Source organism: Neolamprologus multifasciatus, chromosome 7 (assembly GCF_963576455.1).
Source record: "Neolamprologus multifasciatus chromosome 7, fNeoMul1.2, whole genome shotgun sequence".
NCBI classification, from domain to species: domain Eukaryota; kingdom Metazoa; phylum Chordata; class Actinopteri; order Cichliformes; family Cichlidae; genus Neolamprologus; species Neolamprologus multifasciatus.
Genome location: NC_140445.1, coordinates 56,213,863 through 56,228,031, shown reverse-complemented (window position 1 = coordinate 56,228,031; position 14,169 = coordinate 56,213,863). Strand labels below are relative to the sequence as shown.

The following is a 14,169-nucleotide window of genomic DNA, read 5'->3' as shown; positions in this document are numbered from 1 at the left end:
GCAGGGGGTCCCGGAGCGCGTCCCGGGACCAGCGGGGGTCACCGAAGGAGGGGGTGAAGTCGTCCTCAGCAATCTGAGAAGTGCTGTCATTTCACTGTAATCTAATTCAACAAAAAATGATCACAGTCCGACATATACACTGGTTCCCAAACTGGGGTCCCGTGAGCTATACTGGTTCGCCGAGGGAGATAAAATGGGGTCCTCGGAAATCAGAGAAATAATTTAATTTCTCTCGTGATTCACGTTCAGCTTCTAGTTGCACATTTACAGGATGTATGTATACATCCTGCGTGGATGTTGATCCTGGTTTTCAGCTTCCCTGCTGCTATCTGCTAGTCTGCAGCACATGGAGACTGTGTTAAAAAAAAAAAAATCCTATCAAGCCTCAGAAAATGTCAGACGTGGGTCCCCGTGACAACATCTTATCAAGCGGGGATCCGGGGGCTGTAAGTCGTAACTGCGTCTGGTGTTCTTGACACGAAAAGGTGTGGGAGCCCATGAATTGGTAGCGAAAGAGCCCGAATATTGTGGCAAGAGAAGACTTGTTCACACACGCGCAGTGTTTATGTCGCAATATTGTTTGGGTGAGCTGAGTATAAAGAGAATGATACTTTAAAAAGTTAAGATAAAAAGAGGCGACTTTAAATTTAAGCGCAACAGCTTTGACAATTTAGGATGATTTTTAAAAAAGGGAATAGGAAGGAGTCACAAATCCTTAAGGATTTCTTGAGGATCTGAGAAACCATCAGTACGTGGACGTAAACATAACATCGTTTATTTGTTTGTTTATTTATTTAACCATTCACTTTCATTTTATTTTGTTTCTATATTCGTGTTTTTTAAGAAACACTCGAATAAGAAAGAATCCGATATCTGCCGCTATTATGGCCTACAGGTCAAATAAATGCCGCGGGAGACTCAGTCTAATATATGAGTAGATGTTTGGCCGTTTAGAGCTTTGTGTTTATTTTTATTATTTATTATTTGTATTTTTTTATGTTTTTTTTTAAACAGTTGAAATACGCAAAGTCCGTCCTACAGAAACACTTTAAACGACCGCTTTCCCGTGGCTGTTTACACAGAGGGACAGAGCAACATATAGCCTGGACGATGAAAGAAATGTCATAAAGTAAAATAAAATAATAATAGTAACAATAAAGAAAATGTTAGCAGTCCCTGTTTTAGGTTAAATGGGTACAAAAAAAAGTAGAATTCACGTTCTTGAAGCTGAAGTTCTCGAGGATTTCCACGGCAGAGGTGAGTCTACAAATTTACATTTTTGGAGGATTTTTGTTTGGCTTTTTTTTTTCACCTGTGGAATTTGTGAACGTGTAGGCTGCTGATCACTGTGTTGGTGGTGGAAATGGTGATGATAATAACAGTGATAATGATGACGATGATGAAGATGAAGGCTGGACAAGAGATAACGCCCAGGGTGTGAGATTTATTGTTAAAGCACCTTCAGTCTACCACCAGCATCGACCAGAATTACGCCAAATTAATTTCACAGTTTGAGAGAGCTTTGCCAAGTGCGCGTTTGAAGTTTCGGCAAACACACGCACCCACACACAGAGGGATAGACGCTCACTCTCTCTCTCTCTCTCTCTCTCTCTCACACACACACACACACACACACACACACACACACTGTTCCGTGGTGAGGGAGGTTTACAGGGAAGAAACAGAAAACATCCCCATAACCGACGGGTAAGACTGCGTGTGGAGTGACACGAGCGAGGCATGGCAGGCCTGTCCGTCAAATTAATGCAGAATTGATTAAACATTTAGCTTCTGAGCAATTTATGCAAAATTTTACGTCCAGCGTCTTCCATACACGCTAATCACTGCGGCAGGTATTGCCATCCTCCTCATCATCATCGTCTTTTGGCTTAAGTCGGACACCACTGTTTGCGCAATAGTGCGATTTAAGTCAGCAAACCTGGTTAACTGACATCGCCAATTACGCAGACCTAATCAGCCACTTTGTAGTTACACGCACAAGCACGCGCACCTCCAAGGACCTCCAAAACGCACGCACGGGAACCCCCAGGTTAACGTGTGGGCTGTAGGCACATTCAGGGTCCCGCGCCAAACGATTTCAGAGTGAAGAGTGTGTAACATTAATACTGCGACCCCTGGAAGACTGACAACCGCTGCGGTGCACCTAATGGGAATCTTAATAAAGTATCTATGTACCCCGAGTAACAAATCAATGCAAGATGTAGGCCTATATCGATCAATACCTATGAAGTACTCATGATGAAGTAATGCGTTAGGGTTTGGGGAGGCTGAGGGGGGGCTGTCTAATATCCAGCAGAGTGTTTGCGGTCTCTTCAAATCATCCCTCTGGCTCACCGCTCTTCTAAGTCCTCCCCTCTGTGTGTGATCGTCTATATTAAGACAAATTACAACGTGCGCTTTAAAAAGGTGCCGGTCTCCCCGCTTTGTAGTTTCGGGCGCACAGTAGTGTGACAGAAACCCAGCAGCATGCTCCTCTTAAAAAAGAACGAAAAGTTTTGTTCTCTCTCGGCCGTAAATACATTTTAATATTGTAAACGGTCTTCATGCTAAACTCGGTGGCCAAATATCAGTTTGCATTCTGATCCATTTGGCACGTAAATATTCAAACTACCGCAGGGAATGTTTCGCTGGCAACGAGATGGACTAGCTGTGAGCGTGTTTGGGCTAAAAGAAAACTCAAATAGCCTTCTCGAAATGGGCATAAATTCAGCACGGGGTATATTCATACTCCTGGACTACATCAGCTGCAATTGTCTTTACCTCCCCTATTTAACGGCCACAAAGCGCTGCACCCCTTTTGAAAGTCTAGCAGTGTTTTCTTCCCCCCTTCCCCTTTTTTCCCCTTTCTTTTTTTTTTTTTCAAGTGAACTTTGTCTTGGTGGTGTTGCCTGGCCCTTCTTTCTGCACGTCCCCTTCTCTCTTTCCTTTCGGTCCGAACACTTATGAAAACTTCATGAAAGGAACCGCTCTGTTTAAGTTAAGCGGAACAAAACTCAGTACTATCGATTAATATCGGCGTAAATATAAAAACGGCGTGCTGCAAACAAATCTTCATAAAAGTAAATAAACCCAGGAGGTCTACAGTTGTGCGGGAAATATGTTGTACATGTTCTATAACATGTTCTATAGATGCTAAATAACTAGGAACAAAATTCGCTGATGTATACAACAGCAGAACGCGGTTCTTTATAGGCGTAAATTACAGTCGTGGGTCTCACGAATTTCCAAAAAGAAGAAAAAAAAAGCTTACCCCCCAACTACGATATTTTACCTTCGACCCCCCCCCAAATAGTTTGTTTGTGTTCCTGCTCATGCGCTCAGGATCATGTGAATTTGGACTCTCCGGCTAAGAGATGCCCAGTGGCCGTATACTATCTTCTCCATTCACACAGACTGACGCAGTGGGATACAGAGTGGATGACAGGTGCTTAAAACACACATTACTTGTAAAGTTACAGCCTAATAGCAGCCGGCAGCTGCTGTCATGGACGCGCGAGGAGGCGCCTGCATGTGCAGCGCCGACCGCCTTTCCGTTTGTGTTAAAGTGAGCCGAGGTCTCCGAGGTCTTGGGAAGCTACAGTTCCAGGGACAGCGGGTAGATGGCACAATTTTCTTACATTTATGAACAGAGTGCAGGGAAGGCGTTTGCTTTAAAGAGAAGTGAAAGGCAATTTATTTTAATGGCGAAAGACAAAGTGGAGAAATGATCGCAAAATAAAACATTTAAAATAAAGAAAACTGCTACAGAATGGGAAAAAAACAGCCTTGCATCTGCTGATTGAGCTTTCATCACCACTTTATAGTCAATGTGTAATATGAATAATATTAATAATAGTAATAATAATAAAATTAATTATTTTTTCCTCTGTCTTCAAAGCCCGTGCGTTAACAAAGAGGCAGGTGCCCCAAGCTGCTAAGCCTTTGACTTGTAGGCTACATTGTAAATGAGCTGCGGTGCCTGAACCTATAAGGAATAAAGCGCATGCAGTATGGGATAATTTGTCATAGTGATAGTGCCAAGGTGCAAATAATGTGCATATGTGCATTTGTGGCTTAACTGCGCAGACATGTACTTGTGTGCTTTCGTGTGAAGCAGACAGCGGAAGAGCAAGGGAATGCAAACCATATCCTTATCTTATTAAACAAATAGCGCCACTAATAGCCCGTGAGCCCTAAATAAGTTCTAAGCTTCTGTGTGTAAAACCCCAACAAACTAACCGAGCATTAAAGACTCTGTATACATGCCACAGCCTCGTAGCATCGTCAGCAGGCTGCAGGATTTTTCTTTAAACTTTTGCTTATAGGCAAAACCAGCTCGCGTGTCAAACAGTTTTCACGTCACGCAGACGTAAATAAAAGTGACGTCGCAGCAAGTTACACCTTGTTGGTTTTTTCCCAGTGCATAATGCTAATAAATGGACAGAAGTAGAAATTATGGAGTCCAACATAGATCCAATAAGTCATGAAAAAAAATTCTGTCACCTCAAATCAATCCGGTCAGTGTCGAAATCCAACCGGTCAAGACCCACTAGAAAGCTTTACTTTGACATACGTGGGTGAATTCTGCATCCCTCAAAGTGTTCACCCCCTGCTAACACTGTGAATGGTAAAAGTTTTTTTCTTTCTTTTTTTGAGTGGCCGGGGTTGCTCTACTTTAAACACTCTGTCCAATTAACTGATGATCGCGTGTAGCGAGATGTCCACCTTTAATTATCAATATGGGCTTAGTTTGGCCCCAGTGTAGGCTATACCTCAGGGACAGCTTGGTTGGACAAACAGGGGAAGCACCACTGTATGGATAAATAGCGCTTTCAGCAAGAAGCCAGTGATAAAAGACCATCAGCGCCACATTATAATCATCATTTTCTTCATTATCAACAGCAACACAACCACACAGGCGCACTCACAGATACACACCAGCAGCAGCGGCAGGGAAAAAATGTGGTGAAGTTGGCTTTCATACCGATCCTGATAAAGCTTCTGCACAACAAGGCTAATTCTACTTCAGACTTAACTTCCAACTAAGCCAATACTAATAATAATTATAGGGCAAACAGTTTTAGCGTCAGAGTAGAGTGCGTGTAAATAGCTGGCACTGTAAACCTTTACATCCACTTCTCGAGTTTCTCACACACATAACAGCAACGATAACGATGATGTGCATTATGCCGCCTATAGTTCAGGAAGTTCTGGTAGTGTTGATGAAGCTCGGTGAATCGGTTGGAAGTAAAAATAAAAAGCAGAGCATAACAACCTAAACGACTGCCAGCGATAGAGCAATTCTATATTCATGAAATCATTCAAAGCGGTTTCCCTTTCAATACGATTTATCTTATTTTGATACTATGCATAATGTACAGGCTCCTATATAAATTCCGCCCATTAATATTTATGCGAGCGTACAAAGGTGAAACTTTATTCCGCAGATAAAGCGGTGGGAAGGCAGGGTTTGGTATTTCCTGCACTATGGTCGCAGTCCCGTGTGAGGGCGGGCTACTGTTATGAAATGTTATTATCTGTTGAGGCACTGCGCCTTATTACAAGTGGTATTCCATTTCTGGGCTTTAACAGACAGCAACCTTGAATCCATCATTTTCCAAACAGTTTGGTAATTTAGAGATCGGGATTTAGGAAGTATAACCTTATAGGAAAATTAAAAATAAAAATAAAAAAGGGGGGCGGTTAAGGTACTGAGCGGGCCTGTTGCCGGATTGATTAATTATTTTGTAATTCATTAATCACTTTCAAAGGGCAAAAGGGCAACATCCTGCTACAGCAAATTGACTCCAGTCACCCCCCCCCCCTTCCCCCTCCACCACCACCAGCACCACCTTCAACCGACCACACACACCCCCCGCGCACACGCGCGCGCACGCACACCCATACAAGGACAAGTTCACACATAAAGTTGGGGAAGTTAAAAAAAGAAACCATGAAAAACTGGTGTTTTCAAATTCATAAATTATAATTTAATACCAAGAACAAATTTACAGCAGAATGCTTGTTTACAATAAGCTAACACAAACAAACAAGAATTGTGTTCAACTATAAACTTTCACACACACTCACATATATCACTTGCAATTAATAATAATAATAATAATAATGATAAAAAAAGTATCTATACGTTATCAATACCCTGCAGTCATATATTTTTATATATTTATATAAAAACGTGGGTCAGTTTAAACTGTTCATAATTACAATCATGTATCATTCTCTGGTCCATATGTGGCTCCGAACAGCCAAAGATCAGTGTTCAATCAGTGATCCCTTTTAATTCAACCACAACATGGTGTTTTTTTGTGTTTTTTTTTTTGTATGTGTGTGTTGAAGAAAAGCCTCAAAACAAGGACAAAATTGCTAGCTTCCAAACGCACACACACGCGCACGCACGCACACACACGTTCTCGCACACGCGCATGCACACCACGGCACCTGTCAGAGACCAAAAGGAGCCATAACACTAAAGTTAAAATATCAGCTCCTTTTTTTTTTTTTTTTTTTTTAGATTTTTTCTAAATTTTTTTGTCCCCAAACCTGCTCACCCTGTTTAAGTCTGTAGCCTAATAATGAACGTCGTTTCTTTTCTTTTTCTTTTTCTGTTGCTTTAAATACAAGGGCTAGTGTACTGAATGCACAGATTATATCTATACAGTCCAAAAAAAGAGTGAAAGAAAGAGAGAAAAAACATTTACATTTATATATCAAAGGTAAAATAGGTTAGCGACCTGTGGCCATGCATTCACAGTCTAAATATACATGAAAAAGAAAACATTTGTAGTAATATGTATATACATTAAAAACATAACCTTCAGTGCTACTAGCTAAGTCTGCCACTCAATTTTGAAGACGTTGTATTACCGAGAAGAAAAAAAATGGCAACCACAGATTTTTCTTAATCACATATACTTTGTATGAAGGAAAAAACTTGTTGAAATGAATTGACCTATATTTACAAGAATACTGCCTCTAATCAGTTTTTTCAAGTGAAATACATGACTGGAGTTTCATATCTAATTGTGTCCCCCCCCCCCCAAAAAAAAAAAAAAAAAAAAAAAATGTTGTAGGCCTACTTTAACAACGTTTTGATACGAAATCACACCATGCTTGTCAGGCACTTAATGCTTGAAGTGAATAAAGGGTGACATTTCAGGGACGCTGTAATAATACTGCTATTAAACACTACTCTGGCTAGGCTTCAAACTTTTATGACCCTTGACCTCTCCAACTTTTTTTTTTCTTCAAGCAAGCCAACTATGCTTTCAGTACAGTTTTCAGCTTCTGCAAAAGCTCTTAAATGCGCATGTACTGCATTTAGAGCAACGTATTTTACATACCTTTTATAACAGCAGGTCTAGGCAACTTCTAAAAATTTCCTTTTTAAGAAAAAATATTATTATTATTGTATCCAATTGGGGAACTGAAGCCAAATATTCAGAGATGGATGAAACTGGGAAGATTATTCGCCAAATAATTAAAATCGTGTAAAGCCCTCATGTCTGTCAGCGTCAAACTAATTAATTTAAAAATTTAAGAGAGCTTATGCAGCTTTAGTTAAAAGCAGGAGTGGAAAACAAAAGTGGATCCTGTAACTTCATAGTAATAAAGAGCGAAGTGTTTCCGCTGGGTCATAAAGTTTAACATGAACTCCAAAAAAGAAGAAGAAGAAGAAAAAAACTCCCTTTTGTCCAGATTGGTCATCCTAACAACATAAGTGCGTTTGCAGCATTAAGCCTAGATCATAAGCCTATTCTTCTATTGCTGTGGTTTTAATTCTTTTTAGAACTTTTTTTTTCTTTTTTTTCATTATTTCACCTTTTTCAAAATAAACCATTGTCTTAGAAAATAACACCACCTGTACTACAGAAATCACATAGGCCGGTTTGGAACCAGAAAGGAGGAACAAAGAAAGTACAAAACACAGCTATACATGGACACAGGACAAGTCATCTGAGAAAAGAAAATTCACGTTTCGTATTTTCCCTTTCTCCAGTTTCTCTTTTAACCCAAATTTTCATTTTTAAATGCACTTAATACTTAAAATTTCCTCACACGGATCAACAGAATCCCCTTTCCCTTTTTTTCTCATTTTCTTCTTTCATTAAAAAAAAGGATCGAAGCAGGTTGTTCTGCATGAACACTGGGAGCATGTATCTGCCATTTTGAAAGTTCAATGGATGTCTCAATTTTTTTTTTTTTTTTTTTTTGAGTAGGGGGGGAATTCACAGTCATTTACGTCAATGTCTTTCTTCATGAAAGCCAGCTCCGTGTAACAGCCGGTTTTTTTTTTTATTCCTTCCACAAAAGCAGCTATAATCATTGTAGTCTCGCAGCCCCCCAACCCTACCTTTTGTTTGTTCGTCGCCTTCTTGGTTTACTGAATTGGCATGTAAGGCCAGTTAAAACTGCTCCCCGAAAGCAACATATCCCTGATGAGAGTTTCAATGGGGGTTTTACCTACCAATCGGACGAAAAATAATTGTTCTATGACCGAGGAAGAGACTGTGCGGAGGGAAGGCAAGCGGAGTAACAACTTCCCAAACCGTGTTGGCTGGTTGGGATACTGGCTCCGGACATATTCCTCCAGGGCGCACTGGGACTTCTCCTGCAAACTTTCCACATGGGCCACATCTGAGAGGCCACAAGCATCTGAGAGGGGGGAAAGCAAATAAACATTAATAAAGTGTAACCTAAAGTGTTTCTCTCACTAGGAGCTTTTTCCCACTGTGGTGATACACTACAGCGAAAATTGATAGCCTGTCACATAAAAAAAAAAAAAAAAAAAATCAATTATTTGCAGAATAAAAATCTCAACATTACATGTAAAAGTGTAGCTGAATGGTCTCAAGGCTTGATTTAATAAATATCGATTTTAAAAAATAATAACAAATTATTATATGACAATAATACAATAACCATAGCATTACGCTAAACAAATAATGTAAGGCACCATTAACCAAAATACGCTTCCACATGCATGCCAATTTATTTTGTTTAAACTATTTACTTTGATTTTTATTTTCTTATCTGCGTGTGTGTTTAATTTATGAAAAGGGGGGGGGGACTTGCCATCTTACAGGGGCAGATAAAAATGAGAGCCTTGCTTCCCTCGTCATATTAATTCTGTGTTTCTCCTTTCGTCGCTATTATTATCTGTATTTTCCCCGATAAAGCCATTTAAAAGTGAACTAAATAATTAAGCATATTCATAGTTAAAGACTGTGTTTCAGATGGGCCTGTGTCTTTCACAGTCAGAGGCAGTGCGAGGTAGAGAGGGGTGGGGGTGAGGGAGGAGAGAGGGAAAGACAGGGAGACCTACTGACCTTTAGTGAGCAGAGATTTAGCTCGAGAGAGAAAAAAAAGGGCCCATAGCCTACGGAGCTGCCGTCATACTATACCATCGGAGACGCAGAATCACTATCTATGCTGCTGCATGTGGGCGGCAGCTGATAATGTGCCAAAAACGCTTGTACGCACATTGGGTAAGTTTGTAAAGTTGATGCATGACAACAACCAAACCGCCAAAGTAGCAAAGGCGTGTCACTCAGGCTACAACACACAGCTCACGTTCAAGCCTCCGGGACTCAGGTATGGAGGAGAGAAATTAAGCCATCGTGGATGTATAAAGCCTTGACAGTAAAATTCAATGACATGAACTATGATTTTATTTCAGAAAGGGCTAACTAACCAGCCACCATGAGCTCACTTGAAGATTGCCATAGCTAAATGAAATAAAAAGACTGATGGCTTGCAGGTATGGTATCATTTCAAAGACATGCATTCAGTCGTCGGTGAAACCTTGTAAATCTCTTCCCTACTTGTTTTTTTTTTAATTTTATTATTTTTTTTTATTTTTTCTTCTTCTCCTTTAACGGTGTAGCTAATGTAACAAAATAGCCGGGAAGTGTGGGTTATGTTTAGGTCATGACCCAGTTCTCGAGCGAGTCCTGAGACGCCCTGAATCTTAGGCGGAGAGAATATTTCTGCAAATAAAAATTAAAGCCGCCCCTCTTGTCACTGCGCAATATCACACAATGCTGTTAGACTCTCTCATTTTTTGCAAATATAGGGGTGTCCATTTTTTTTAATGTATTTATTTATTTATGTATTTTTTTTATGGTAGCACATGTATGCCACCTAAATGACAAGGAAGCGTTGAAACCTGGGCAGTGCTTTTACTGTGTGCAAATGGGACATTAGGCTTGTCTTTCTTTTTCTATTCCCATCCCCCTCGTAGCCTGACATCATTTATATCTGTCATTTCCTACAAACAAGACGTGGGGTATACACACAATGATAAATGGCCGAAAAGCCCAAGTGTAGAAATTCATCTGCAGGCTATTTGAGTCTCCAAAAGAGTTCTAATATCTCGATTTTATGATGCCTGAAGCAATTATTGCGGAGTTATCAGTTTTATTTAACTGGAGCTTAATTTGCGGTGGGTTTGTGTTTGTGTGTTTGTGTGTGTGTCTGGGCATACTTTCCTCTGCTTTGTTGTTCATTTAAACCAAGATAGATCTGGTGTGGCCATTCCACCATTTTCATGTTATCCTTGCGCATGTGTCTGATAAATCAGTTGATCAATCGAGTGATTTTATAATTGAGTAGCCTAGGGTCTGTCTGAAAGCCCTTGGCCATGAAGGCAGCATAGGTGAACGTTTAAGTACAGCGTTCATCTAATACAAGCAACAGCCTCTGGCCAGTGCTGATATATTTAGGTCAGCGTTGATTTAGCTGATGTCAGTGTGCAGGTTAGTGACATTCACACACACTGAACTTGAGTGAGCAGTCTATTGTCTTACCTGTGGTGAAGAGCACAATTGCCTTTAAGCAGCTATATTCAGCAGAGTCAACGTGCAAAGCTTTGAGCTTTTCCACTTGTTCTTGGAAGATCCTAATGTGGTCCATAAAGGCCACCACTCTGTCCGCAGACATGGGGGAGGCGTGAAGGCCAGCCGCCGCTAGGAGAGGAGCCACATGCAGGGGCATGGAGCACTGCGCGGCGTTGAGCACAAATAACTCACTCCACGTCAACCTCAGCAGAGCCACCTGGTCTGTGATCTGAAGGTCTGGAAAGAAGGGAATATTCCTGGCCCACTCCACGGCACTGAAGAGCATCCTGGCTGCTAGTTCACAAATGTTCTCGATACCCATTATGTTGTTGGGTTGCATGCACTGACTGCCATACCGGGACGTCGGGTAGGGCTCCGCTCTCAACAGAAGAGAGATATATCCGGATAAGTAGGAATGGCAGTGGAGTGGGTCTCCATTTGTCAAGGCGAACTGACCGTGGTGTGGCTGTGTGGGTGGCACCCGTCCCCTTTGCACGGCTGCAGTAAAAAGAGAAACTACAGATATTGAAGCCTGAATTCTACAAATGATCACAGACATTCTGAGCATTAAGGGTGGCTGTTAAACAGTACAGTATTTTTAAAGTGCAGAAAACTGAAATCTGAACGCCAAGCTGTAAATGTTTACTAGCCTGTGCAAGATCAAAACACACACACACACACGCACACACACACACACTCACATTATTGCCCGAGTTTAAAAAGAGAAAAGACACAGCGCCTTGATAATAAAGAGGCTGTAGGGTGAGAAACCGTGCACTGAATATACATATATATAAATTTAAAAAACAAACAAACAGGGATGCGCTTTAAACACAATTAAGACAAGCCTCGCACATGTCTAGCTTTAAATTGTTGTTATTCAGCAACAGCAACATGAGCTGGCTGTGAAGGAACACAAAGAGGGCAAGGGAGACCTTGCATGTTTAACCCTTAACCTACTTAGCAATTCATCTCGTTTTACCCCATACACGAAGGCCTATTTTAGACTAAAATTCTGATAATTTAGACGGAGCGCGGTCGTTCTTTTTTTAAACGCACAGTGTCACGCTAATGTCCAGCTTAAGACACAGAGAACAAGGCAAGCGGCAAAATGTGGAGATGTAGCCAGAACACGCTATCTCTTAATTCGCCACTCGCCATAATAGCGCAGAGGGCTATTGTATCATAAATTCAACACAGATGTATCTCTACGGCAGTCACGGTATCACATTATATTCGGCAGCTTCAGTTTGGCCACGGGTGGGCTCGTATTTGTCAAATGCAGAGCTATAACGCACTGGCGCTAGACACTGTAATGCATGGCTAAAAGGAACATCCGGAGAGCCCCGTCTCGACCACAGGCAGAGAGCGGCTCCATTGCGTGCTCCAGCCGCACAGCCTTGGAGGGAATAGTCGGGAGAGGAAACATGCTGTGGGGGCGACATGATATGGTTCGATGTCTAAAACCTACAAACGCACAAACACACACATGGATAAGAGAACAAAAAATCCCAATACCTTCCCGTCTCATGCCGACTTTAAGGCATTTTTTGAGGCGGCAGTACTGACACTGATTGCGGTGGTGTTGGTCGATTGGACAATTCCTGTTGGCACGGCATGTGTAAGTGAGGTTCCGTCGTACGCTCCGTTTGAAGAAGCTCTTGCACCCCTCGCAAGTAAACTGGCCATAGTGTTTGCCACTAGATTTATCCCCACAGACCACGCATTCAATGTGCTGTGGCTGTTTCTCCGACTGCTGCGACGTCTGGTTCGTCGGCGTGGACTGTGTGTTGTTCGGGGGTCCTTGGACCGGAGTCTGAGGGGTCGGAGGGGCGACCTGAGAGGCTGTCAAATTCAACTGGCCTGCTTGAGGTGTGGGAAGAGATAGTCCTCCTTGGGTTTGCGAGGAAAGGGTGCCTTGGGTGTCAGCCACATCGTCCTGGGAGCCTCTCCACACTACCATTGCCATATCTATCAGTCAACGTAAAGAAACTTTTTGTCTGCCGTTTTGGTGTCGCGGTGAATAATGTCTCAAGGAAACGCGGTAAACTGTGATTAACAGTCGGACACACAAAATGCCAGATCTAGCCTACGCTGAATCCAGTCTGAATCTCCCGAAAACTGTCGATTTATTGCTGTTGGAGACGTTGCCGAAGCACGTTTTCAAAACTGATGCGATGGCGAGCTGAGTCGCTGCCTTGCGCTTAAAGGCCAAGTCCAGGGGCGCTTACAGTCAGCCATCCAGTACACCCATCAATGGGAAAAGGTGGGTTAAATATTCAAAAATAACCAACCGAGGTAGCATGGGCTAGTCAGTGGATGATGGAGCAGGTTGATAAGACCGTGCTCGCAGCAGCATAAAACAATTAGTGAGCACACTGTAGCAGCTACTATCAAGTTCCAGCACAAGTCTTGGAGAAAATCACCAACTGGGTAAAAAAAACAGAAAAGAAAAAAACTGCGTCTTCTTCCTTTTCTCCTTGTGAGGTAGCGCCAGCAAGCGCGCAGCTGAAGCCAATGTTTTGAGAGCTTGGAATATGAAGACAACTCTTCCCCCAAAAAGCGAAAGCACTAAAACAAAAAACATAAAAAAACAAGGATCACAACCTACAAACCTCCTCCGTGCACTGAAAAATAATAGGAAAAAGGAGAAGAGAATCAAAGTGATCAAATATGTTAAAAAGGCGGAGGTTAGGAAGTGATTTGCGATTGGTAGGAGCCGGGCTGGCAGAATGCTTTCTCTCTGATCAGCTCACTGAGCTCTCTATATAGTGAACTTTGACACGACTGCTGCAACTTAGCACACGTTACCATGGAGATCTGCTGCCATATAAGGAAGGAGAGTGTGTTTGACTGGTCAGAGCTCAGGGACCTCCCCCTGAACCTCATTGGCTAGTCGGCACTTGTGCTACTTGGTACCTTGCCAGAGCCAGCATGGAGGTCGAGAGGGCCGCTTGGTCCTAAAAAGAGACGCTTTTCGGAGAGAGTATTCACTGATAGTCACTCAAATCACCCAGACTATAAGGTATACTCACATGCAGCCTGGTAAAGCTTTAGCAATTTCAAGTGGGGAAAAAAGGAAAATATCAATAATTCAATACACTGCATCATGTCGCGCTACAGTATATCCGGTAACCCTATAACAAGCTGAAATATAAAAGAAGATAGGATTTTTTTCTCTTTTCTTTTTTTTCTTATCCCTGAGACACAGATGCACCTTCTTGGCATGATCTGTGTTCATTACAGTCTTGATCCTTTAGGTATGTGGATATAAAGACAGACTCCACTGCTGAATGAATGAAAAAACAACACA

General features: G+C 41.9%; 1 protein-coding gene across 2 annotated transcripts; it reads right to left on the bottom strand.

Annotated features, from left to right (window-relative positions):
• Nucleotides 1-4,460: 4,460 nt before the first annotated feature.
• nr2f2 (nuclear receptor subfamily 2, group F, member 2) lies at nucleotides 4,461-13,703 on the bottom strand. Of its 2 annotated transcripts, none has more exons than XM_085166868.1 (3): nucleotides 12,375-13,703; nucleotides 10,827-11,372; nucleotides 4,461-8,673 (listed from the first exon to the last, which is right to left on the bottom strand). In XM_085166868.1, exons 1-3 carry the CDS (start codon nucleotides 12,823-12,825, stop codon nucleotides 8,399-8,401), a joined length of 1,272 nt encoding a protein of 423 aa, XP_085022994.1. In that variant the 5' UTR covers nucleotides 12,826-13,703; the 3' UTR covers nucleotides 4,461-8,398. The 2 variants fall into 2 exon arrangements, with proteins under 2 accessions (XP_085022994.1, XP_085022995.1); XM_085166869.1 differs by having other exon boundaries at nucleotides 10,827-11,354; nucleotides 12,375-13,698.
• Between the last annotated feature and the right edge of the window lie 466 nt (nucleotides 13,704-14,169).

Bases quoted from the DNA above. Each gene is read 5' to 3' on its own strand.
- nr2f2 (XM_085166868.1), bottom strand. From the start codon at position 12,825: ATGGCAATGGTAGTGTGGAGAGGCTCCCAGGACGATGTGGCTGACACC. The intron at 11,373-12,374 runs GTATTGGGATTT...CAATATCTGTAG, and splicing joins AGTCGGCATGAGACGGGAAG to TTTCTCTTTTTACTGCAGCC. The intron at 8,674-10,826 runs GTAAGACAATAG...CCCCCCTCTCAG, and splicing joins AATTGTGCTCTTCACCACAG to ATGCTTGTGGCCTCTCAGAT.